Source organism: Hippichthys cyanospilos, chromosome 21 (genome assembly GCF_059441005.1).
Source record: "Hippichthys cyanospilos isolate Australia breed blue-spotted pipefish chromosome 21, RoL_Hcya_1.0, whole genome shotgun sequence".
In the NCBI taxonomy this organism is placed as follows: domain Eukaryota; kingdom Metazoa; phylum Chordata; class Actinopteri; order Syngnathiformes; family Syngnathidae; genus Hippichthys; species Hippichthys cyanospilos.
The window spans coordinates 4,440,001-4,467,384 of NC_142389.1; the positions used below are offsets into that span (position 1 = coordinate 4,440,001).

The 27,384-nt window shown below is 38.7% G+C and overlaps 1 protein-coding gene across 25 annotated transcripts in view; it reads right to left on the reverse strand.

Annotated features, from left to right (window-relative positions):
- adgrb2 (adhesion G protein-coupled receptor B2) overlaps positions 1-27,384 on the reverse strand; it is a 172,435-nt gene that overhangs the window by 120,363 nt on the left and 24,688 nt on the right. For all 25 annotated transcript variants that reach the window (XR_015864052.1, XR_015864051.1, XR_015864055.1 and 22 more), the window contains exon 2: positions 2,553-3,456. Coding sequence is in view for 20 of the 25 variants with exons in the window: in XM_088405499.1 (XP_088261625.1) it covers positions 2,553-3,441 (889 nt within the window). In the remaining 5 variants the exon portion in view is untranslated. The remainder of the gene's footprint in view (positions 1-2,552; positions 3,457-27,384) is intronic.

Here is a 27,384-nt window from a genome sequence, read left to right on the forward strand (position 1 = left end):
TTGCTTGATTATGGAGTGTAGTCTGCTCAGGGAAGTGAACAGAATAAGAATTTCATTGTGTGTTTTTACTATCTTGAATTATGTTGCACATTCCTTTTATTTACATATTTATTTTAATGTATTTATTAATTGTGACTTTAGGCCAACAATATTATAGTAGGGATTTATTTGCAACCAATAATGCCAGCTGTGTTTCTCATTTACAACTATAAAGTAAAATGTCAAAATAACCCAGCATATGGCTGATTATTTTGGCATGATTTTAGCATCATTATCACAAGGTAGAGATATCATTTTGATTTTTTTTTTCCTCCAAAATGACCATGCATGAGGCTGGTTTTACATCATTTTCTCCTTCTAAACGCCCTCCATTTTCCTGCAGCATTTTTTGACAAAAAACCCAGCATCCTTCGGACTGAAAACCGAAATTTACCTCCCTCTCAGCAAGAAAAAAAAAAAAACCTCAAGGTTTGTAACAATGTAATAACAAGTGATTCATGTGTTTTCTCCTATACATCACGAGTAATTACCATCCCATCTTCACGGCAACTCTTTTCCGCCCGTGGCGAAATAACGCTTGAAGCTGTTAACAAAATAAATGAAAGCCATTGTTCATTTGTGTCGGGCTAGAGTATATTTTGGCTACTGCGAAAACAAAGGCGCAAACGTGCGCAAACACAGACGCGCACATGCATGTAAATCCCCTCGCGTTATGTTTATAAAGAGACAGCGCTCCTCTTGTTTGATGCACTGATGTATGAACGACCGTGTGTATGCGCACGCTTGTCAAATATCATCTTGTCCTAACGTTGCAAAAATGGCTTTGGCACACGCTGTCGCGCACGTGTAAACATTCGTGCACACGCATAATACGTGGAGCAATGTGCTCAGAACAACACTTCCTGGGCCACGGGGGAAGGATGGGGGAGGGGGTAAAATATACATCAGAAGGCTGAGCTCCTGATTAGCAAATCTTACTGATGAGGGGCTTGCAGGGTCCACTTTGAGCTGATTATCTTAATTAAAGGTCATCATTCAAAATTCAAACGCTGGATTTGGAAGTAAAAAAAAAAAAAGTAAAATGTTCAGCTTGAGAGGAAATACGGCACAACCGACGTTTGGAGTTTTTCATCGCAAAAATACTTATAATAATACCCATATTATGGTTGTGCGGAACTACCAAAATGGAGTACATTTTATATATATATATATATATATATATATATATATATATATATATATATATATATATATATATATAAATTATAAATAAAAAATGTACTCCATTTTGGTAGTTCCGCACAACCATAATATGTCAAATACTATAAGTATTTTTGCAATGAAAAACTACAAACGTCTGTTGTGCTGTATTTCCTCTCAAGCTACACGTTTTTTTTACTTCCAAATAAAAAATGTACTCCATTTTGGTAGTTCCGCACAACCATAATGTCAAATACTATAAGATATATATAAATATAAAAATATAATCGAACCAGTATTAGTACTCAACTATTCAGTAGTCAGTGATACACAAGTATTTTTGATGCACAAAATAACCCCCTCCGAAAAAAATAGCAATAATATTAGTAGTTTTTCCTCATGGATTCTTCATGAAATTAATGTTTTTTTTATTCTTCTAAGTTGTCATTTCTAGTTCATGATTGTAAAACTGCTCCATACCTTGAAATAAGGTCCCAAAACTGATAGTTAGTACCAGTACTTGCTCATTCTTACTAATATTTGTTTGAAAATATTCTGTAATTTACATATTATGCGTTTGGAAATAAATTGGAATGGATTTACATTACGTTTGGACATAAACGGAAATATACTAATTGGTAATGTGTTTGCACAGGTTTGCCAGACCAAAAAAAAAATCATAATAAAGAAAAAAAAAAAAAATATATATATATATATATATATAATATATTTATTTATTTATTTATGTATATATATATATATATATATATATATATATATATATATATATATACACTCACAAAAAAAAACAAGTTCCTTTTTAGAAAATGGCCCAATTTTATTTGTACATTAGCCCAGTCTCTTTTTGACTCCAGCAATTTTTAAAGTATTGTTTCATAAATGAATGAAATAACTCAAAACTGGATTGTTTTCGAAGTCATTCTTTTTTGGAAATGCATTGATTTGAAACAAGTTGTAGGGTTATATGCATGCTCCAAAAATCGTAGATGGCAGTCAAAGAGGGTACGTAATTGTGAAAAAGGAGCGTAATATTATTGAAGTATATTGTATTGTATTGTATATTGTATTGTATTGTATATGTGTATATAGTTTCTTCCACTCCATCTATGACATAAAATGTTCAGAACGTGATTATATTCCTTTATTAGTGCTTCCTTATAACTGTTCTTATTGCCCTATTACTGTTTTTAGTTGTTTTGTTTGTTTGTTTTTTATTGCCTACTTTATTATTATGTCTATTGTGTGGAACGTAATTCTGCTCAGGGAATAAGAATTTCATTGCCACGCAATGACAGTAAAAGTCTCGAATGTAGAAAATGGCATCATCCTACCTTGCCGAACGTCTCTGGGCGCAATGGCGATGGCCTCGTTGGAATGCATCTCAGTGACGCAGCAGTCGTCCGGAACCATTGAGCCGTTGCTGAAACCGTGCGGCGTCTCGGGTACCAGCGGGATAGACGGCGGCATTATGTTGTGATTGGGACAAATGCAACCCGTTTGGGTCAATCCGCAACCGTCCCGGGTGGGGACGTCCTCTTCTTTGTGGTCACCCGTTCGTAAGCATTCCTCAAACCATCGGCAGAGCACGCCGCAGGTGAACTGGCTGGAGTTCTCGTTGTTGATGAGCAGCACCTCCACCAGCCTCATCTCCAGTAAATCCTTGGATACCTGAGGTTGGTCCGCGGCCGGATGTCTGCTTAGACATAGTTGGACAAAGTTCTTATCAAACTGCAGGAAGGTGTATAGAGAATCCGAGTTGGATTGGCTTCCGCAAAGATCGATGATTTCCTGATCCCGAGCCGAGGCCGCCTCGAAGTGAAGCGGGCAACTTTGATTGGCCAGATGGTGATCGAGGGAGAGCAGCATGGGCGAGTGCATCCGGCAGATGGAAGGGTGGCGGTTGAAGCGGAGATAGAGGGAGTATTTGGTGGGGTCGGGGTTTTCCAGGGACCAGGAGCAGCCTGGAGCCCTGGAGGGGAAAAGCTCCCTTAGGGAGAAAGAGCCATAGAGCACCCCGGCGACCAAGCTGGAGCACGGCGTGGAGATGGGCGAGGGGGGTCCCGCTACCCCGGCGCCGGGGATGACATCGGCAGCTCCATGGGCGACACCGGCCAAAGCGGACAGGGGAGCCACAGCGAGGGCGGACGCGGCGACCAGGGCCCCGAGCGCAGCCAGGACAGAGGACAGCACAGACAGATACACCCCACCAGCAGTGTTCATCCTATGACATTCGTCCTGGAGGAGGGACAAAAAAGACAAAGTGCGCTTAGACGCTTGGGCAAAACTCTCTTGGCACAAACAATGGGAGGTATTACATTTGGTGAGCAGACATGTTTAGTTCTCTGGACTAGTGGGAACCAAACGATACCTGTCCGTAGATCATGGGCCGCATCGGAAATAAGGATTTGGAAGTTGGTTTAACAGTTCATTCATTTGTGCTTCGTTTGGCTTGAGCTTTGTTTTCTGGCGCCGCCTCGGGCTGCTCTTGACATTACATTTTGTAGTGAGAAGGATGATGTGGTTGTGACGCGTACGTTGTTTTGTCTCTGTGAAATCTGGCCCACGACTGTCTGTAAATTGTACTTTCTTGGTAAGAATGTTGACGTATGATAATGTGTGTCAAAATTATTGTTTGTTGACCCAACGACGGTGGATAACATGCTCGCTAATATTAGTCCTCATCTTCATCATATGATTTAGCACTGCTGGAATTAATAGCTTTTGTAATTCAGTTTGATGAATAACGTAATAAGTATTTTGTGTACATGTTTGTACATTTTGAACAAGGTTTGGCTTAGTTTTTTGTTCCATAAAAGCTTTTAGAAGGACATTTAAGATTCATGTACAAAACTCTAAATACTGCATATAAATATTTATGGTCATTAAAAAAAAATATCATTATCCGTAATAAATTTGGTGAAGAAGTTGTATCTTTTTTTATTTAATGTAAGTTTGAGGAGACAAAAGGTTTTGTTACTGCCGCACCATGGGAAAGTATGATAGTTTCGAAAAAAATATTCTATGTTCCATAATCAGCCTAAAACTTTACAAACATCTTCAGTATTTATGTGTTGTATTTAACCCTTGTGCGGTATTTTATCCAATCCTTTGATCTTTACAAAGGCATTCATCATCAAAGGGCAAACATTGAAAAATGACACCAAGGAGCTGAAATTTCACCTAGATGTTGATAAACTGTCAAAGTTGGCACGATCGCAAAATTTTCTCACAACCAGTGTGCCATCCATTTGCTAATATCCTGCGAGAACGATGTGGAAGAAAATGACGCCCAAACCACCAAAACACCCCACAAAGTTTCAAATGGAAAGCACAGCAGATATCGCAAACACAAAGCTTTTTTGTTGTCTCCAGAGGAATGTTTTGTATCATCAATAAACTTCCATATAAAGCATAAACGGCAACTCCGTTCTTTCCTCCGAGTGAGGCACAACCGCGCCTTCAGACAAAGTACCCCACTTGCCTACGGCAGATGTTAATAAAACACAGCAGCGCGGTACTTAACTGAATTTATGCAAATGCATTAAAGCATTCCAGCGGTGAACATATAGCCCAGCGGGCCTGGATAAGAAGGCTAAGAACTATGTGCATTTTAACATGTCAGGAGATGACCCCGCAGGGGGTCGGATAGCCACAGTCACCAGTGAAGTGACAGAAACGCACCAATTGCCGAGCTGAAGGCAGTAAATAGTCTCTTTCAGGTTGTCGGCACTCTGCCGCACTATGAATGATTCAGCAATTATGTCATGTTCATGGACACATAGTAGTACTGTGATAACTTGAGTTCAGTGAAAGGTCTTTGTAAAAACAATTTCACCCTTCCAGCACGAGATACTTTTATCGCCAGTACTGCGCAGAATACCAAAGGAAAAAAAGACACTTTTTTACTTTATATGCATGTGTGTAAATGATCCATTAAAGACCTCTCAGAATATATTTTGATTTCTCGTGGGTAATACACCATTTGTGTTTTACTACAGGCATATTTCACAAATAAAATGCTTATTTGTACCAAGGACTGCTAGAAGGCCATTTGCTATGAATTGAGTGCAAGGACAAACCTATCTATTATGAGATGAGGTTTGACGTATGTTTTGACTTTAGGATACATGTGACTTGGTCTCCTGTATATTCTTTAAAGCCAGGGACACACGTTCCATTGTCAATATGTCCGTGAACTCCTTACAATCACAATAATGAACATTCCCCATTGTCAGACGAATATCATACTGCCTTTAGAAGAATATAAATACATATATATGCATATATATATATATATATATATATATATATATATATGAATATATACAGTTATCAATAATGAGAGACTGGAGAAAAGCCAAAACTCTGAGTCAAACACGATCTTTTGCAAAAGAGGGAGAGCACCAGGTTCTTCCGGTGCTCTGGGGGTCTCCTCCTCGTCTTATTCCAAAGATTACAAAGAAGGCGGTAAAAAGTTTCAAAATAATACCATATAAGGAGTTGTTTATGTCTGTAGCGTGAGTGTGTGTGCATGTGTATATGTGTGTGTTCGTGTGTGTGTGAGTGAGTAGGTTAAGAGGTGTGCGAGCAAAGTGTTTTTATATGATAACATATACACATATATACAATTATTCCATCATATATATATGAATTTGTAGTGTAGTGCTCCAAGCAGACAATACATAAACCCGGTCTCGTCTCATCTGACCAATGAAATTACAACACAGTGTACTGATGAAAGTGTGTTGAACATTCATTTGTTATTTGAGGCTCTCGCATCAGGTGAAACCCAGATGTGTGTGTGTGTGTGTGTGTGTGTGTGTGTGTGTGTGTGTGTGTGTGTGTGTTAGTGAGAGAGAGAGAGAAAGATAGAGAGAGAGAGAGGCTAAATGTTTAGCAATTGACAGTAAAATATAGGCGTCGTTTGTTGAATTTTAAACGACTTTTCAAACCACTGTTTAATGAATACAGCCATCTCAGTCATGTGACCCCGATCTAATAATACCGCCAACTCAGCAATATTTAATATTGACTGAATACAAAAGGAATAAAAAATGCTGAGTTTATGAAGCTACCGGCCAAAGGAGACCTTGCAGACGAAAATCTCACCGCAACGAGATCCCAGGGTAAAAACGAAACATGTAGACCTGTAAAGACCAAAACAAACATGGCTGACAAAGTTGTCAAAAAATGGGCTAGTTTTGCTGAATCATAATAAATCGAGGATGTATAATATTTTAGTGTTAAAAAATGATTTGAAAGTATGCGTCTAGGACGCAGGGATGCAGACAAACAAGAGCACTAATATATATATATATATATATATATATATATATATATATATATATATATATATATATATATATGTCTAATTAAAACGAAGACTGTTTCTTGTCACAGACCTATCAGGAGTCAAGTTAACATTAAATGCCTAGCCATGCATAGGTAAACCCAACTCACATTTTACGGATGAAAAGAAGTCAAAAGCGTTAAGCAAATTGTTTTTGGGACAATGAACAATGAATATTCATACATGCAAGAACAGGCCCTAAAGTGCTGTCTTCAGCTCCATTCTGTCCCACTTCACTCTAAACTAGCACTTTACTGTGGGCACAATAAATATTCATTAGCTTGGATGTCTTCTTCCCCTCTTCCACCTTGACATTAATGTTATCTCCAAGGAGGGCAAAATAAAGAATATCCTTCTTTCTGTTGCGCTCGTTTCCTTATGGCGCCGTTTTCATCGTTTAACGCACTGACGTGACGATATGACTTGTGTAATTTTTTGTCTTTTGCTGAAAACCGGTGAGGTAAAAAAATCAAGGTACGGGTTGGGCATACTTGGGCGTGATGATGATTGGTTTGTATTTATAAAAGAGGATCAGGGCCACACTGAAAAGAAAATAGGATGACAAGTTGTATTTTTGTTGTAAATTGAAAAGTATTGGAATATTTTCTGGTTAAGGACCGCAAACAATTTCTTTTTGTCCCTGAGAATGAACGGCGTGGAGTGTTATTTTTTTTTTTTATCTTTTAGGTTGTTATTCAGAATGTTATACTTTTGTGGGGATTTGAAACAGAATGAGGAATATGAACCTCAAATAAATTAACATGCTGAATAATTTCTATTGTTTTGTTTATTTTTTCAGTTTGGCCCTTATTCGTTTTTCATTCATTCAAATCATTCGATCCAAGGACATTTTACTTTTTAAGCCCGGATATTTATTTACGTTTTTTTTTTTTTTCCATTTTTCTCCAAGAGGTTCTTAAAAGGCTCGTACTACGTGAAGTAATTAGCGCCAAGTGTTATCGGAAAAGGAAACCTCTAGGGGTCCAATAAATTTCGCATTTTATGAGTGCTGCCCTATGAAAGATTGACTTTCATTCTTCAGTTAGAATCGATGTAGATAATAGGTCTGTTGTAAGAGTGGAAACACTGCCATCCAATGGTCACTGTTGTCACTACAGTGCTCAATTGTCTTATATTAGGCAAGCATTAGTCAAGGGTGGCAGCTACCCTCCATAAAAAAAAGTGTATGACTATTTTTAAAGATGAAAATGATCATCCATGGCACTGAAAGAGTTAAGGACTAAATTAACTGATTACTAAGTCAATAAATACTTAAAAAATACTTCATACAAATAAGCTACAGGGATCTAATGTAATACCTTTTAATGCCAAGACAAAAACAGTAAAAAAAAAAAAAAAAAGTTTCAAATTGAGAACTAACAAACTAGAACATGAAGTCGCTTTTTTGTTCAAATGTGGAATAATGACTCCCTTGCACAATGCTGCATACCCTTATTTTCAAAGTTTGAGAGCCACCGTATTAGGATATATATTATATATATATATATATATATATATATATGTGTGTGTGTGTGTGTGTCTGGTGGCCTTTGCCGTAAATGTGACGATAAACAGTTTTAGCGGAACATAATGTCGCAGATGCAGAAGCATGTGTCAGGTTTGGCCTTCCAAACGCCACCAAAGTGACTGGGGCATCTTCACACCCTTAACTTTGTCTTGTTGGGGGGCAAAAAACTAAAGGTCAGCATATGTTGAGTGTTTGATGGCGATCGAATGTGACAAACATGTGCGCGCAGTCACATCCCACCGGACTAAAAAGTGAAGCCGGATGACCCTTCGTTATAATTTCATGCATGCGTGCGCAGTGGCGTGCGCAAGCTTGGGAATATTAGCATAAATCTAAATGGGGTTGTCTGCTAGCACGTTGCGGCGGACGTACTTAACGGCAGATTAGCTTAAAGCGGACTGCCTCTTTAGTACAGCAAACGCAATTTTTTTTTTTTTTTACATTCAATGTCATGCAGAGGTGGCTGATGGGGCAAAAAAAAAATGGTGGTTATCAAAGTGGGGTATGCGGAACCCCGGGGGTCCGTGCCCCGAGAGCAAGGGGTCCGTGAAATAATGTGGGTCTTTTGGAACCGATTTAGTTCATCTTTTAACAGTTACAGATTTGTGACTTGTTTTTGGCGCCATCTCTGGCCGCTTTTGATAGTGCATTGATAGTGCACTGTCTAAGTAGATAAAAGCCATATATATTTAATTTTTACACAATTTAACAGGAAGTTGCTTCATGTTCCAGTTGATTGATTCTCAATTTGAAAGTTTTTTTGAATACTGTTTTAAAAATTGTCTTGGCATTAAAAGGTATTAAATTAGATCCCTGTAAAACTTAATTTTATGTAATTTTTTTTTGTAATTGAATGCCTTAAATTACCCTTTTTTTCCCACCGTTACACAATTTAACAGAAAGTTTCTTCATGTTCCAGTTGATTCTCAATTTGAAACTTTTTTTTTTTAAATACTGTTTTTGTCTTGGCATTAAAAAGGATTAGATCCCTAAAAAACCGTTGACATTTTATGTAACTTTTTTGCAATTTAATGCCTCAAATTACAGTATTTTTTTGCACCGTTACACAACTTAACAGAAAGATGCTTCATGTTCCAGTTGACTGATTCTCAATTTGAAACTTTAACACTGTTTTTGTCTTGGCATTAAAAGTTATTAAATTAGATCCCTAAAATATCGTAAAAATGTGATCCAACTTTTTTGTAATTTAATGCCTTAAATCACACAATATTTTTCCACCATTACACAATTTAACAGAAAGTAGCTTCATGTTCCAGTTGATTGATTCTCAATTTGAAACTTTTTTTCCAATACTGTTTTTGTCTTGGTATTTAATTAGATCCCTGTAAAACTTAAAATTTTACATCACTTTTTTGTATTGGGGTGGGTGGTACGTGATATTTGCGGCTTTTTCTTTGCTTTATTTCATTGCAAACTGCAGGTAAGGTAAAATAATGGGAGCTGTGCGGGGATCGTGTGAGCTTTTCTGACAGTTTGACAGGTCGTGCATGTCTGACTGCATACATTTGTCAGTGTACACGCATGTGTACTATCCAAACGGGGAAAAACACATCCATCAAATATGTTTTTTTTTTCCCCCTCACCATATATGTATTAAATAGTGGACAGGTATGCATGTGAGTTGGTCTGATGTCTCAGGTGGATGAAGATGGGGGTCACAGAGTGTGCTCAGGCTTTAAATGAGGGGGTGGGGGGTGGGGGGGGGGGGGGGTACTTGAGAGTATATATTAAATGAACACATCCTGCGTCCGCCTGCCTGGGCCTATTACATGAAGGTATGAATAATAAAAACATGACATGAGAGGTAATGTGAGATAAGGTATGGCAACAGCTTCGATGTCGTTAAGAAGATGGGATGACTTATGTTTTCGCTAATAAGCAAGTAAAAAGCTACATCCAAAATTTCCAGGAAAGGCATTTTAACTCATTCAATCCCAAAGACGCATTTTTACGTTTTTATTTTTGTAATGTCCATACATTTAATCCCAGATGCGTATTAAATTCCACCCCGCCCCAAATGTTTGGTTAAAGCAGTGATTCTCAATTATATTTTCCCAGGGCAAATAATCGATTACATATGTAATTTATTCCTTTAGTAGGAGTCATTTTTAGACCTTTTTTTCGTGAGTTTGTCTATCCAGCTTGGAAGTAATCAAAAATATAATTTATGTGTCATCTCCAGATTGTTATTCTTGCTGAAACATGTCCCCCTCTCCAGCTGCAGTGGAACACGTGGCTTCTTTTTTTTTTTTTTTGATTCCCCTTTGAAGTGTTGCCAGGCAGGGTATTTATTTCATTATCTACCGGTACTCTCTATTTCCTCCTCTTGTTTTTAGGAGTGATGATCAAGAGGAAAGCGAGGGAAGGGGAGAGCTGACGCTGCAGGTATGTTCTTGTGTTGTTCAATATTTATGGGAGGCAAACAGCCAAACAGGGATGGGAGGGGCGGAGCGCCATCCAAGGAAATAACAGTTGGATTCCGATTCTTATTAGAAGTCTCCTTCAGGATGCAATCATCTGTACTACATGCGCCCATTCGCTGTGCATGTTCAAAAAGACATTGGTACACGCACAAATAGTGTGTTTGTGTGTGTGTGTATGTGTGTGTGTGTGTGTGTGTGGGGGGGGGCTTAAAAGGCTTTGTTTTTGCCACGTGAAATGTCATTGCAACAAAATCAAGACGCACGTGAACAATATGTTCTTCTTTTCAAATTAAGAGCAAATTAACTGGAGCATGGAACGAAATTTTATAATCGGCTCATAGTGAATGCTTGGGAGACATTTTATACCTAGGCAATGTCATCACAGCTGCAATTTTCCAACAGATGAGCCAGAGAGAAAACAGGTGATGATTTAGTTTCTAGAGTTGGTGAATAAAATTCATCCAGTTCTTCTACTACAATTGTAATTCAATGTATTAATAAAACATACATCGATAGCACTTGGCTGAAAAATAACAAACACAAAACAAAACCACTGGAAAAGAGTTAGCCAAGCTGTGAAAGCCAACAGTGCATTTTAATGACTAAATATCAGTACCAAGTATTGGTATGGAGCCGATAGGTAGCCTGAATTAAAAAAAAAAAAAAAAAAAGGTGCTTGAGCCCCTAGAAAATTGACTTGGAACACCCATAGAGTAGAAGTATAGATGCAGCAAGGAAGTGAGATCGTGAGACGCGCAATCTGCGTTTCCGCTGTGGGGCTCATTAACAGCTTGTGCGAATTATATACACGCTTTAGGTGGGTCACATATTGAATCGATAAACACACGTGCACACGCGTGCACGCCTCAAACCTGTTAAGATCTGTAATGTCAGCGAAAAAAACGGCAGTGAGACCTTGAAGGCTAAAGAAGGTTAAAGATATATATATATATATATATATATATATTGAGAGAGAGAGAGAGAAAGAGAGAGAGAGAGGGACGTAAACATAAAAAACATGAATCTTTTGGGATTTATGGAAGTTCGCCAGCACAAACACCTGAAAAGGACAGCGTGACCTAAGTACCATAAACGACTAATGATATATATATATATATATATATATATATATATATATATATATATATATATATATATATATATATATATATAGCTTATATGCAACATACTGTATACCCTAAAATGCAGTCTGTTCATTTGTGTCCCTCTAGTGGACATTAGTTTTTGGTCTAAATCTTTTGACTCATTGGAATTAGCAAGCTAAGTCCTAGTGTCCTCAGTCGAGGGCATCCTGGCCTGATCAGTGATGTATCATATGTTTGGGTGGGATGCAATGAACACAACTGTCTCACTGAGACAAAATGGACACAACAGTGGACGCTGGAGCTCAGGACGATGTTGGATCCTTCTTGCATCTACACCTTGACTGCAAAAGTTGAAGTAAAGTCTCCAGTTTCTAAACTTTAATGGCGTTCACCTCCACATTTTCTTGTTTCTTTTTGCAGGGTTCACCTTTTCTCTGAAAATTTGACAGCAGCCTTGAGGTTTAAAATAAATAAATAAATAAATCCCCAGCACGTCTCCTTTCAGCCTTCTCTCTTGGGTTGAACCATGTATAGCTCATCTTTATCCAGACCCGTCTTTCAGCGGGATATTTTTTTTCCCCCATGCTTCACTACGCACGATGGATGCACTGAGACAGAAAAAAAAATGGATGTGGAAAAAAAAAAAAAACATGCCTAAAAATAAATGAGAGAAAAAAAAAATAATGACTCGGCATTGCTTGGGACTCAGTTTGTATTTCTTGTCGGGGGTGGATAAACAGATGGTGACATCAGAATCTCTGGAGTCATACGCACCTGTGTGTGTGTGTAAACATGCCTTTGAGCAGTTCATCAAAAAAAAACACGACTTAATGGAGCTCTGATCTTGGTTTATTGAATTTGCTGTTTATAGTAAAATAGATATTATCAAACAAGAGGGAAATTACAAAACAGTACCAGGCCCAAAAAGAAGCCGGCCCATCAGGCGCATGCCCTGTTGCAAAATGGTCCCTCCAGCCCTAAGTGTATGTCTTGTATTCCTTACAACGTCCAACTCAGACCTAGCATATTCATTTGTGTCCCTCGATTTAATCATTTGTGTCCCCCGGTTGTGTCCATAATGTCTCAGCAAAACAGCAAATATTATTTCTATATCTGCAGACAAAAGACATCATTGGAAATGCCAGTATGTCCTCAAGTAAGCAGGGTTAGCAGTAGGTTGCTCAAATTAAACAAAAAGACCAAAGACAAACGTCCACGACGGTGGATTCTCTTGTGTGCGTTATGTCTCGTCGGAGCAGCAAAACTAATTAATTCCCTACCACACAAACACATGAGACGTTATTGCAAAGATGTCCCCCGATGAGTACGCTAGGACTTAGTTGGGTAAAAAGCCAAAAACATACTACCACTACAGTGGACACAAATCAACAAGTTGTATATAAGTAACTGAAATTCCAAGAGCCCTGCCGTATGTTAGATTGCTCGTCGGATTCGGTTTTAAAAGACAGCCAGAAAAAATGAAAAAGAAGACTTTTTCTAGGGCATATTTTGTTTGGAAAAATCCTTAACTGAACCAACGTTCGTTTAAAATAGTCTGCTACTTTTGCGCGGTCAAATCTCATGAGGATTCAGGCCTAATGCCAAGTATTCAATTTGCTTCACGGGGAAACAAAAAAAACAAAACAAAAAAAAACCAAGCATGACTGCACAATATTACTTGCTTGTTTTATGGATCCCGTCGAAATCCTACGGCACATAATGTGATGACTGGAGCTGAACCCGCGGCATCTCAGGGGACTCCATGAAGCAGAGCCGAGTTCAGCGAGAAGTCGGCCCAAAAAGTGTGCTTCGTTTCGTCCAAGTTAAACAGGAGTGTGTGAGTGTTAAATTCGAATTTTAAAAAAGACTGTCTCTCAGTTCCAGCAAGGGTTCTCAAATGGGGGTATGACAAGAAAATGTGGGTGTGAGATTATACCAGAGTTTCTGCGGGTATCGTTAAATCTAATTGAAAGGTTTTTAATGCTGTGACAGGAACAATACACTTTTCTTCCGTTGTGGAGTTTGCATGTTGTCTCCAAGCCTGCGTGGGTTCTCTCCGGATTCCTTCCAAACTCCAAAAACATGCAGGTGAATTGGACATGCTAAACTGTCCTTAGATGTGATTGGGTGCATGAATGATTGTTCGTCTCTGCGTGCCCTGCAATCGGCTGGCGACCAGTTCAGGGTGTTCCTCGCCTACTGCTGGGATAGGTACCAGCCAGCCAGTGAACCTTGTGAGGATAGGCGGCTATTGATTAATCTTAGATACAATTATTTTGCATTAAAGTCTATTACGATATTTTTTCTCATTTACTCTTCCTACCGGTTATTTTCTTCCATATCATTCTCACAGTATTTAAGACAAAAGATGGCAAACTAAGTAGTGTGATTACTAAGTAGTCATGATAAACTTTGACATGTTGTCACCATACGGGTGAAATTTCAGCTCCCTAGTGTCTTCTTTCAATGCTATCTTTTATGTAAGATGCTGTTAATCTAATGACCCCATAATTGGACAAAATACCACATACGTGTTGAAGTTTATGAACTAGTTATTCTTGATTATTTTGTATTGTAGTGATTAAAAAAAGAAAAAATTTCAAAACTCACAGGTTTGTTTTCCAGGAGTAAACTCAAACGTATTAGATTGATTAAATCCAAAAAACTAAATGAATCAACCAAATGAAACACAAACTCTAACTAGTGTGATAACTAAGCAGTCAACCCCCTGATAAACTTTGATATATGTCACCATCGGGGTGAAATTTCAGCTCCCTAGTGTCTTCTTTCAATGCTATCTTTTATGTAAGATGCTGTTAATGTAATGGTCCCATAATTGGACAAAATACCACATAAGTGTTGAAGTTTATGAACTAGTTATTCTTGGTTATTTTGTATTGTAGTGATTAAAAAAAGAAAAAATTTCGAAACTCACAGGTTTGTATTCCAGGAGTAAACTCAAACGTATTAGATTGATTAACTATTTTGTATATTGAGCTCATGAAAAAAAATATTCGGACCATGAAAAAAACCAAACAGCTATTCAAGGACCCTGTTAAAATTTGAATTCTATCATCGAGTGACAGTTTTCCGCAGCGTGCCATTTTGAAAGTTCCACAAAGTGGACCTCAAGAAAACCGGTCAAGTTGTGATGGATTACCGCTATTGTTCAACGGTTGATTTTTATAGCGGAAAATAAATAACACCTAATGGATGCCAGTCATAAAATCAATCTAAACACTAATGGCATACTTTGGAAAAAAAAGTTCACAACAGGTAAGGGCAAAGCACATTCACACATTATCAATCACGCCACCTAATTATTATTACTCATTTCACCGGGGGTGCAGATCTCATAAACCAAAAACCCAGCTTTGTATTTTGTGGAGTGAAGTCAAAGAATAAAATAAAGTAAAAATCCGAATAACAGAGCTGTATGCGAATGGAAAAAAAAGAAACAGGAAATAGAACGTGAGAATTTGAGCGTAGGTGGCTATGACGTGAATTTCACGCAATTTTAGTCAAAGACGGCAAAAAAAGGTTATAATGCGCCTCGTGATGATTTTCTGAAGACATAATTGCGTCAACAGCCGATTCCGGTGCTTAGGAAAAGAAAGGTGTACTCTTCAAGAAAAAAAAAAAAAAAAAGATCCACCTTTCACAAATGCAATAAAAAGCCAGTGGATGCTGGAGTCAAAGATCTCAGTCTGGCTTCTTTCGCTAACGTTTACTTGGCGAGTAAAAAAAAGCAACGAATGGACCTGATGAGCTCACGGCCTTTGATGCAAGTATCCAAATTTGGTATATGAGAAGAAAAAAAAAAAAAAAAAAAAAGACGGGACTGCCTTATCTCCAGGCTGAAGCTGCACATTCAAAAATGAGCACTTTGGCGTTTTTATTAGTTGCTTGACCGATTGTGGTTGTTTAAAACGCTGCAGGCACTGATCAGCACAAGTGTGCCATTAAAAATGGATGCGGCGCAAAGCCATCTCCAGCCAGTTAATGACGCTTATATACAATATATATTGTACGTCGTAATCCGAACAGCTAATGTCAGCTTGCTACTGTCTTTGAAGGAGATGAGCTTGCGTGACAAGACTGCCAAGCGTAACGTTTTTTGGAAAGCTAAGCGAAAACCCAGATAGTGTTTTGGCAGAAAATAATGTGATTTAAAAGGATATTAAGATGGAGTACCCACATAAAAAGACTGAATAATTTAGAAGAACATGGAAAATATATTATTAAAGTGACGCACAGATTGAAGTGCAAAACGTGGCTGCCACTGCAGTAAGATGAGGATTCTTGAAAAGTAAAAAACACAAAGTAAAAGACGTGTTTTATATATATATATATATATATGTGTGTGTGTGTGTGTGTGTGTGTGTGCGTGTGTGTGTGTATGAGAGAGAGAGACGTAAAGATAGAAAACGCAAATCTTCCGGGATTTATGGAAGTTCTCCGACACAAACACCTTGATGATTCACCTGAAAAGGACAGCCGTGACCTAAATACCATAAACGACTAATGTTGATTTATATATATATATATATATATATATATATATATATATATATATATATATATATATATATATATATATATATTTATATATATATATATATATATATATATATATGAGAGAGAGAGACGGAAACATAAATAAAAGTGTTAAGCTTGGTGTAAGCTTGACGCGTCCAGGAATTTCCCGCGTCAAATAACCTTATTTCGGCAACCATGCCCCTCCGCGAGGAGTCTACGCGAAACAGATTTTCCGCGTATATACTGGAATTTATGTAAGTTCAGCGGTACAAACACCTTTATGATTCGGCTGAAAAGGACAGCCGTGACCTAAATACCATAAACGACTCCTGTTGATTTTTAATACAGTTTAGAGTTATTGATTGAAACAAATTTTTCCTACGTAACTAGGCTTAATAAAATATGAGCTTTTGATATCTTAGATTATCTTAGACCGAAATAGCAATCATCTATGGTTAGACTGCGGTATACCGATGTGTTTCTTAAATAGCAAAAACATTCAAGCGGCAGGAAAGGGGTCTTTGAAGGGCTTGGTCTCAATAGACATGGCCCCAGTCACTTTAGCTGTCTCCCATCAGTCCTTGAAGGCACCGTGCTAATAGGCTTTCTCTTCACTTTTCCCGTCAAACAAATGGCCTGAGCACACAGTCCCTGGAGAGGGAGTCTGTATTAGAATCGATGCCCACATACAGTATATACTCTTCAGTCCAAGCTATGGCCCCCCTTCCTTGTTTGGACTCCCTGTTTGATGTCTCACAGGAACACAAGGTGAAATCGCTCATATTTTCTACATAATACATTCAATCCCCAAGATTAAGATTCTGCTAATTGGAATCGACAAATACTTAAAGATACTAATTGACTTTGCCCACTTTTCCCAAAACGCTAATCTCCGCGCAAACTTCGCCGTACCTTTCTCGCAGCCTTTCCTCCACGTCGAGCCCTTGAAGCACGGCGTAAGGAAAAAATCCGGAACGTCAAATCTAATCCAATTACAAGACACGCTGGAAAACACGGGACGGGTTCCCCGTAGACAACAACGTAGCAACAACAATCCTGATTGAAATGGCAGGCCTTCAAACAACATCCCCTCCCATTGGAGCAGGGCTAAACAAACCTCACTCCCGTTGGGCTTCTCCTAATGGGCTGAGGAGAAAGTTGAGGTGAGTGTTTCACATACTAATGCGAGCCAAGTCATTTGCCGCTGGAGTACGTGAGAAGAATGACAAAGTCCGCAATCCGGGCTGAAACTAAATCTATACGCAACAGAAATTTCATTATGCTTTCATTAAGATACTTTCGTTTTGGTTCTAACGGGGAGTAGTTTGCTCTTGGAAAAAAGATGGCCGCCGATTTGGATTTTATCAAGAGTCGAGATGTTATCAAGGGTTAGGGGAAGTCAGTGGGTTCGAGCCAAAACATGGACACGCTTATGTCCTGCCCAACTACGTACTGCCGTAGGTTCATATTATGCCAAACTACATCCTGTATCCCGCAGATTTTCGAACCTTCTCGCAAAGATTGAAATGATTAGCAACGTTTTCAAGCTCCTGAAAGGTTTGCCTATAAGCTAATCGTTTTGTATCAGGTGTGTTAGGGAGAGAAGACCGGAAAACATGAAGGATCTCAGCCCTCAAGGTATGGAGTTCAATACCGATGAATTACGGTATGTCGATTGAAAATGTAAAAGCCGTTTAAACACGTTTTATCTCTTATCCAAATATGCTCAGGTTATGGCAAACGGGACCTGCTGGTTTTGATTGCATGGAGCAGCCGGGGCAGCAGTTTTTTTGTCTCGAAGATCAACAAAAAAAGGTCCCTAACGTGGGGGAAACAAGCAACAATCTTGAAGGCAAATTCCATATTAACAAAGGTTTTAAAAAAACGTATTAAAAGTATTAATAAAAAAAGACACATTGACTAATTTTGTGTTCTTTGTCTATAGTCTCTCTCGTTGATAACAGACATGTTCTTGTGGATTCTATTGGTTGCTATGTGCATTTATATAAATCAATTTTTAAGTGACATTAGAAGAAAAGATTCAATCGATATTTTCAGTTTGTGAGTTCCCTTATATATGTTAGCTACTGGTAAGCTAAAAACGTGCTAGCTATGAGATATGAGTAACATCGCTGACATTTATTGTAAGAAGCTTTTACCCTTGTGCAGTATTTTGCTGCACATTTTACATCAAATGCAAAGCATTGAAAGTAGGAACTAGGGAGCTGCATTTTCACCCAGAATTTGAAAACATGTCAAAGTTCAACGTGGCACAACCACTTAGTTATCACTCTAGCAGCAGTGTGCCAACCTTTGGCTGAAATACGGCTGTGAACGATGTGGAAGAAAATGATGCAAAAATGGACCAAATACCACACAAGGGTTAAACTTTTTGGCCGCTGGGAGAGGAAAATACATATTTTAACTCTTTCAGAGGCAAGCATTATTGGAAAAGGAAACCTGAATATTGTGTGCTATGTGTTTGCAAAAATGGATGCTGCCATATGAAAGATCGACTTCCATTCTTCAGTTAGATTTGATGAAGGTAATAGCTGTGTTGCAAGTGTGGAAACACTGCCAACCAGTGGTCACAGTTGGCACTACAGTGATCAATTGGCTTATATTAGTTAAGCATTAGGCAAAATGTATAGGATTTTATTATTTATTATTCTTTTTACTATCTAAAAAGATGAGACTTCTCATCCATGACACTGAATGAGTTAAGGAGGTGAAATTTCAAAATTGATTTTATTTTTGTCATTTACTTGAAACTGGACTATATATAGCCAGAGCGGATCACATACATCACCATCACATCATGCTAAAATATGTTTTTAAAATCTCACAATAACGTAATGCCGACTTTCAACAAAACGGTCAGAAATCATTTTGATCTACTTTCTTGGTTGGACGTCTTTTTAATTCATCCTTTCTTTCCGGGTCCTTATTTTTCTAATCTCGCTTATGTGAGTATCGTTGCTATCACAAATATTAGTGGAAAGTTTCTGTGACGTCATGTGAATACCATCTGTAAAATTTTGAAGAGTCTAAGCGTGCGCAAAACTTTGGGAGACCCCTTACAAACTCACCAGGGGTTGTGTGAAAAGCTAGCTTCCTTAATTTAATTGCCAATTATATTAGCGCCTCCGTTCCTCTGCGTACAACAGAGCTAGCAAGTCAGAAATAATCACAGGCTCAAACAAAATGTGTAAATACTCCCACAGGGATGTGACAGACTCACACATACACAGAGAGGAAATTCAAACACCCTTTCACACAAACACCAGAGGCAGTCGCTGCATTAATCACCACCGAGAAACTTTGCAACAGGTGGCAGCAGACGCCGGGATTACTTCTCAAACTTTTCACCTCTCGAGTCACGCTTTTGATCTCAAAACAGAGGGTCAGAAAAGCCGAAAGACCGAAGACCCGTGAGAACAAAGGAAATGCAAATAAGCCATGGATCAAGGGCTTTTTTTTACGAATAACTCCAAATCGTTGAAAGTGTTTATAGCATACAGTAAAAATTCTCGAATATAACAGGTGAAGGGGGAGGCAAGTAAGTGACAGGCGCGTTCATCTCTCCTGCCCTGTTGGGAGTTCTAAAGTGGTCTGCTTGAAGTTTGCTTGAAAAAAAAAAAAAAGTTACGACAGCGACGGGAGGTAAAGGTGTATAGTTGAAGTTCAAAAACTGCAAAGGTCTGTCTGAGCGCATTCAAAAGAAGCTGTCAGCGTTGCACTCAGGTAAAGTGACAGACGCATTAAATATGAAGCGAGTTTCAAAAAATGACACTCAATTTGAGATTGGAGAAAAATATGAAGAAAAACGGTTGGAACAAAAAAAAAAGCAAAAACAAAGGCTCCGTTATTAGATGTGCTGGAGCGGAAAGAAAGCGGATGAAACGAAAAAACGTGGCGCTAGCCGTTGAATAAAAAGATTTAAGGTAAATAGCTTTGTTTAAATGCAGTTTCTTTTTTCCCTCGTGCCAAAGAAAAATCCTTCGAGGGGAAGAGGTCGCTAGCTTTCATGCCAATTTGGCTTTATTAGCGGCAAGGGAGAGAAAAAAAAAAAAAACGAAGCGAGAACCAAGAAAGAGGGTGGAAGAGAAAGTTCTCCGAATTAAAAAGGAAGCTATTGATGTCTCTCGCTGGAAGGCCTTCTTTTTCCTCTCTTCTGAGTTAGCATTTTGCACACAGCGCCTGGATCAAATAAATTAGGAGGTAAGGGAGAGACGGGGAAAGGGAGTACAATGCTTTGAAAAAGCAAAAAAATGTGTTACTCGGTACAGTACAAACCTGGATGCCAAACGTTCCTAATTTGGAGCAGCACCAGGTTTGACGCACTTTTATAATCTTTACACATTTTCCGACAAAAACGTGGAGCTGCCAATGTGGAGTAAATATTTTTGACAGACTTGTTTGAAAGTATGTACCAATACAATCAAATACAAATACTGCATCACTTTTCTCATGACGCCATCTTGACTTGCACATATGGTGGTAAAAAATGTGATTTTAGTATCCGCCAACGTTTTACCCATTTGGAAATGAAGTAAACGTCGTTAACTCGTAACTTATGCATTTATTTTTATGCTCATATTTTTCCTCTAATGCCATGAGGTATGCACATGTGCAGGGCAATATTTAACGGCATTACTTTACTGTGAAAAATGATGTTTTCAGTATTTGTTATATTTATTATTATATATTTGCAAGTACCTTCAGATATACGTCTTTGCAATTGCAAAATATATATATATATATATATATATATATATATATATATATATATATATATATATATATGTGTGTGTGTGTGTTAAATCAAACTTATAAATACAACTTTGTACATTTCTTATGTTTGAGAAAAAATGCTCGCACGGTGCGGGTATATTCGAAGGTATTTGCATGTACTGTATTTTTGAACCCATTTGCAAGTTTTTTCATACGAGTTAGCGTGCTAAAAATGTTTACTTCACTCGTTTGGTTTCTCAATTAGTTCGTCGTTATCAATTTGTAGAAGTAAAAAAATCTCAAAATACAACTTAGAAATGCCACTCCGCACAGGAAAAGAAATGGCTCCCACTGCCCGTTAGCATAAAACCGCTAAAACAGCAAAAAACTTCAAATGCAGTCTCAATATCAGGTACCACGTTGGTTTGATTCCATCGGCAGGTTTTTTGGTCCTGCAGGAGCACCCATCCCCTCGCTAATATCCACCCGCTCCGTGTCCCCGTTGCACACATATTCACGCACGCTCAAAGATTTATGACCCTCCCGGGTCCCTCGGTCCAGCTGATAGCGGTGACCACAGAAAAGTGTCATTTCATCCTCCGTAGGACGAGTGAACGTACTTGCGCCGGCGTCCTACTTTCTCCCGTTTTACCTCGACGTCCGTACCTCCGTTTCTCCCTTGTGTAAATGTTAGCGGAAAGTGCAATCCATCTGAATCAATACAAAGCGTTTGCCGGACCTGGGTGTCACTTAGTCTTTAATGCAAACACTTTCACGGAGTAGCGGGTGAGATAACCAAGGACTCCTCAAACAAAAATGTGAATTGTGAAGGATACAGATATGCGAGTGGAGGGGTGGTTGTGGGAGGGTAGATACTGGTGGGAAAAGACGACGAAACGCCGATGTACTCGAGTGAGGACTGAACCGCAAGCTTGTGGACTCAATAGATGCATTATGAAGGGAAGGGATTACATTACTGTGTTCACACCAGATAAAGAATGTATTGTGACTGGCCGAGCAATATCAATTTCTACTAAATGAAAACCGCCAGCTTAGGCTGATACCATCGAGTTATTATTTTCTTCCAAATTTATGCATTCATTGCCAGTGATTTGCTTTCGTGAAAATGCAGTGTTTACTCAAAATGGAGCCCGCGCTGCTCGAGGAGAGAAACTTCACGTCCTCCTTCTGTTTAGCTACTTTGCAAGCCTCTGTCGAGTCCCCTCTTTTCATCTCAATTCCTTCTTTTGGCCCCTACGAGGTGGTGGAAAAAGCCCTGCGAACACCGCATGTCCAGCTTTCCCCTTTTTGTCCGTCTCTATTTCGATTCACAGCTCGTAGGAAGCAGGATATTCTCGAGTTCACTTCAAGGGAGAACGCCGTTATCGGACAACAGCAGCTTTTTCGAGTCCCTATGCACAATTACAATTATTATTTTGTTTTTTTCATCACTAATATATATATATATATATATATATATATATATATATATATATATATATATATATATTAGAGACTTTTGCTTGACTCTTGAAAGTGTGAAATGATTTCACCATCTGGGTGAAATTTCAGCTTCCTAGTGTCTTCTTTCAATGCTTTCCCCGTGATGTGTAATGCCTTTAGTGTAAAGATCAAACGATTGGACAAAAAATCTGTAAAAATGGGACAAGACGCAAGACAATTTTGTAGACTTTTTGTATTATTATTTTGCTTTTTTCATCACTAATGACGAGTCACATTTGGTTATGTTGCTCATTAGAACGCGAATAAAGAATGCAGTTGCAACAGTCTTTGAAACTTTTATATTCTTTTCTTCATAGCTTGATATAAAATAGTTGTAGGAATATGTAATTGATTGGGATTAATTTTGGAAACAGTTCAGCTCCTGATGTATTTCCAAGTGAAATGATTTGGTCCTTTGTTTTGAATTATACATTCAAACAGTATTGTTTTTTTTTGTCTGTCAGTTTTTATCTTATTTTTTTGGGTGTGGGGGTGTGGAGGGGGGTTCCTAGCGTGTGCTGCTTTTATATGGAATCATAATAATTTCATGTTCCTATGAAAAGAACATCAGAAATGTCATATTATACATCCGTCGTTCAGGCGTATACGACGAAATTAAAGGGAAAATGGGGGCATTAGGAGACCTTTCTTGAGAGTATTCCTTCAAGGGGAACATAAAAGCTAGACCGTGCGATAATTATGCATGAGCGCTATCTCCGCTGCTTGATGATTTTCCTCCCCGAAAAAAGCCTTTACTGCTCATATTGACATTATTACTTCTCCGCATATTACCCTTCAGATGGCAGCTACCATTATCTATGTACGTTGCCAGGCCGGAAACAACTCATCTGCCTCAAATGTCTTTTCAGACATCTCGACTCAATAATAAGACCTTGACATCCCCAGGTGGACAGGATTCTACCCCGAAGGCCAGTTATATTTATTTCCAATCATCCTTCACTCCAGCGAATGTCTGGATGCCCCGGGGATATTTTTGTGCTTAAAAAGGGAAGTATGCAAGTGTATTAAAATCGGTAACGTCCCACGAGGTATGAAATCTCACTTTGCCCCCGACTTGTATCAGCCGCACAAACACGAACCGCAAACGCATGCAGGCAAATGGAAGTACATCATACAGTAAATTTACCACACTAATGCTCGCCTGGAGCCGTCAGATTAATAGCTATGTTAATGCGGCGAAAACGCCAATGTCTGCGGGAAGGGAAATATACGCTCAAGATCATACGCAAGCTTCCCACCAAGACACATGAAAGTCAATAAAAAACCTCCCGTAGCGTTTGGATTACGGCTCATGCGGTATATTTCGCAAATACATACAAACATAAAAATTCATACGCATATTAACAATACTGACAACAGGGCATAGCCGCGCGTCCCTCTTCATGGATCATTCAATAAAAGCGGATTTATCGTAGCGCTAGAAAGGTGGAAGTATTGAAGTGGAGTTTCAGGTCATGGTTGACATGAATTTCAGGTCAGCAGAACTTTGCTTTCATCACCATGGAGGTCATAGCCGGAGTTTTACGCATCCCTGAACTCGCTGGGTGTAAAACCTGCGATTCATTCTTCAAAAGCACCACGGAATAAAAACCAGAGCCTGCGCAGAGTCGGATTCCTTGTCTATCCACCTCAAACTTCAAAGCAACGCGTCGCAAAAGATGAATACGGTGAACTTTTCATCTCCGAGAAGAGGGAAAGGGATATGGAAAGTAGATATCCCACACAACATAGACCAGTCATATATTGAGATCAGATAAAATGGAAGTAAACACGACATGCGGAAGCCCCGGGCGCTAAAAAATAAGCCACTTAAGTACACATACATTCACAGTAGCAGACTTTCCACTTGCATTCATCCAAATATTCTAAAAACAGCTCTGTTATGTTTATTTAGTTAGATATTTTTACATCTTTTTGATTAACCCGTGCGCGGTCTTATTTTTTGACAAATTCTTCCACATTTTATTTACAGTATTTAAGCCAAGGGATGGCATGTTCCTGGAAGTTAGTAGCTTGACTTTACAAAGTTTGAAATGATGTCACCATCTGGGTGAAATTTCAGCTCCCTGGTGTCTTCTTCCAATGCTTTCCCTTTGATGTGAAATGCCTTTAATGTAAAAAATCAAAAGATTGGACAAAAAATCCGTAAAAATTGGACAAGACTCAAGACAATTTTGCAGAATTTTGGAATAAGATTCTAGAAAAATGGTGTGAAAAATAAATGATACGCTAAAAGCAACACAGGAGAAGCAAGGATGCGTTCCTACAGCGATACAAACGCATCACCTTCGGTTTCATCCTCCACTTTCATTACCGCTGATGTGCAAGTCAATTATACAGAATTGCTAACAATTTCAGTGTGATTAGTAAAGCAATCAATGACCTGACGATCATTGATGTTTTCAAATGTTGGTTATTAGCAAGAAGATTGGTGAAGTCATCTATTCAGAGCTGCGAAAATTCAAATAGGTCAAAGAACAAAAAAAACAAACAAACATCCTACCTCAAGTTTATTAGCAGCCTAACAAGCGTTTCCATTGCTCATTGTTGAGTGATGTGCGGGAAAAAAAAAAAAAAAAAGCGATCCATAAACGCTGAAATGTACATCTTAATGCAACGGGCTAATATGCAGAATTAGATTACAAGAGTGAGTGGGAGGAAAAGTGCAAGTGTGGCTGACATGCTATATGATACTGTGAGCTCAAAGTGTACATTCCTACATATGCCTCCCTTGGCACTATTCCACTAATGGACACCTCTTGCCATTGTAAGATTAAAAAAAAAAAAAAGAATCCAATAGAATGTGCCTTGCAACTGTATCCACCTACCAGGGTTTCTTCTCATGGGAATCTCAGACAAAAAGTTACTTTCCTTTAGAAGAAGAAAACATAATGAGGGAAATCTATTCTTTAGTTGAACTTTATAATTATGAGGGGAAAAAAAAATCTTCCATACTCAATTTGCATTTTCTTTAGTAGTGTACTACTGATACTACTAAAACAGTGGCATTGCAAATTATAAGCCAGAGACCCAGCCTATTCTTTTATGTCCACTGTAGTGGACATTTCGTTGGAGCTATCCTATTTATTTACTAGTCTCAGGAGGTGATTACGAAATATTCTTAATTTTTCAAACGCAAAGATTCCCATATGCCAAGAGTAGTGTGTATCAGGCTTATCAACAAGAGAGACTAGAGACAAAGAACACAACCTGAGTCAAAACTTGTCTGAAGCGTTTTGAAAAGAGCCTTTTTTGTGCTATGTAGTGAGAAGAAATTTCAATTTGGGGCATTGAAAAATTTGGAATTTGGAGACCAAATTTGGAGACCCAAATCTTGTGTGTCTACAAGTGTTTACAAGACCAATTCTTAAGCTTTTTTTTCCAAATTAAATGCAGTGCTTGGTTCTGCCAGCAGAGGTCACTAGCTGTTAGCTGTTTTGGGCCTAAACAGCCACAAATGACCCACAAAAGCTTCATTTCAGCATGAATAAAAACACACATAAATTATCCTTAAGATTGAAGCCCGATGAGCCATTGGAAGCTTCTGTTTGCCGTTCGTTTCGCATTCAAATCGGCCATTTTTTTCCTGCTCTACACATGTGTAGATCGACTGACTTTGGCTGGTAGTTTGGCGTGACTCAAACCCAAAGGCTCAGAACCCCGCATGCAAATGATCAGACTCACGAATCCAACGGAGAAATTCGTGCAAAGACGTCAAGCAATGTCTTGCGAGAGTCGTACGAATTCTGATCTTACGCCATCGTTTCCACCGCTGTACTCATTTTACACCCGCGTTACTAATAAACACCGAGATCACACGAAAAAGTAAATATGATACAGTGAAAAAAATAACAGAATACGTTGCCTAATTCTAATAATAAGACACAGTTTTACATTGCTGTTATTTTCCTAGCGATGATTGCTATCCCACACAAAATAGCCACTTAGCTCGAGTAAAATTGTAGCAATTTTCTTCTAAATGCAGCTCACTGAGAACACCAACACCAAAAGAGGAGGCTCAAATCCAGCAGACAGTAAATTCAAAGAAGAAATGTAACGGTATGCAAAAAAAATGAACCAATGTAAAAAGAAGAATGAATGACTTAAAATGAAGCCCCAAAGTGTGACCGTTGGCTCCACATTAAAGACTTACAAGACTTTGCCCGTGGGCAGTGAGCATTCTCCAAGAGGGGAGAGGATTAGTTAGAAGAGGGATTAAAAGCACATCCCTCACTTCAGAGGCTAATCAAATATACAGCCTCTCATCTCGCTCATCCATCCAACCACTCTCGGTCCCTGTTTGTTCACTCAGGACAAGCGGGACTGACATTGCTTGAATGTGCCTCTGTTGCTTTGCTTCTACTTGTGTACTAACAAGCAATAACCTATAATCTGTGATTCGCACGAGTCTGTGCTGGGCTTTTACAGTAAAAGGTACCAGAAATTGAGGACGCTTCAAGCATTCAAGCTTGTCAGGTTCAACTCATTTGTGAGAAACTATACACGAAGAAATAGAAAAGGCTTTTTGTTTCCTGCCCTTTCTCATGCATGAGGAGAACGGAGAAGGACTGCACAAGTACAATTCTACTTCACTCTAAAACAGCCTCTCCACACCCTCTCCTTTTATTAGGTCAAGAGTTCCCTAGGTACAAAATTCATTGATGCTTTGAAGGATTGGGGGAGACATTTGGCAACAATGTCAACAATTGATTTACGATGGTGAGGAATGCGGTTTGGACTCCATGCCGTTATCTCCTTCCTCGGAAGCAGGATGTGCGGCAGGTTGGGTCACCAAATCCCCGTAGAGACACTGGTCAGTCAATTCCACATCAAACCGATCACGTAACTAAATTTCTAACTGATTGCACAACAAATATGGGATATAAAATTATTCTAACAAAAATGTATGCCGATACGAATTCCTTTCAGTCAAGAAAA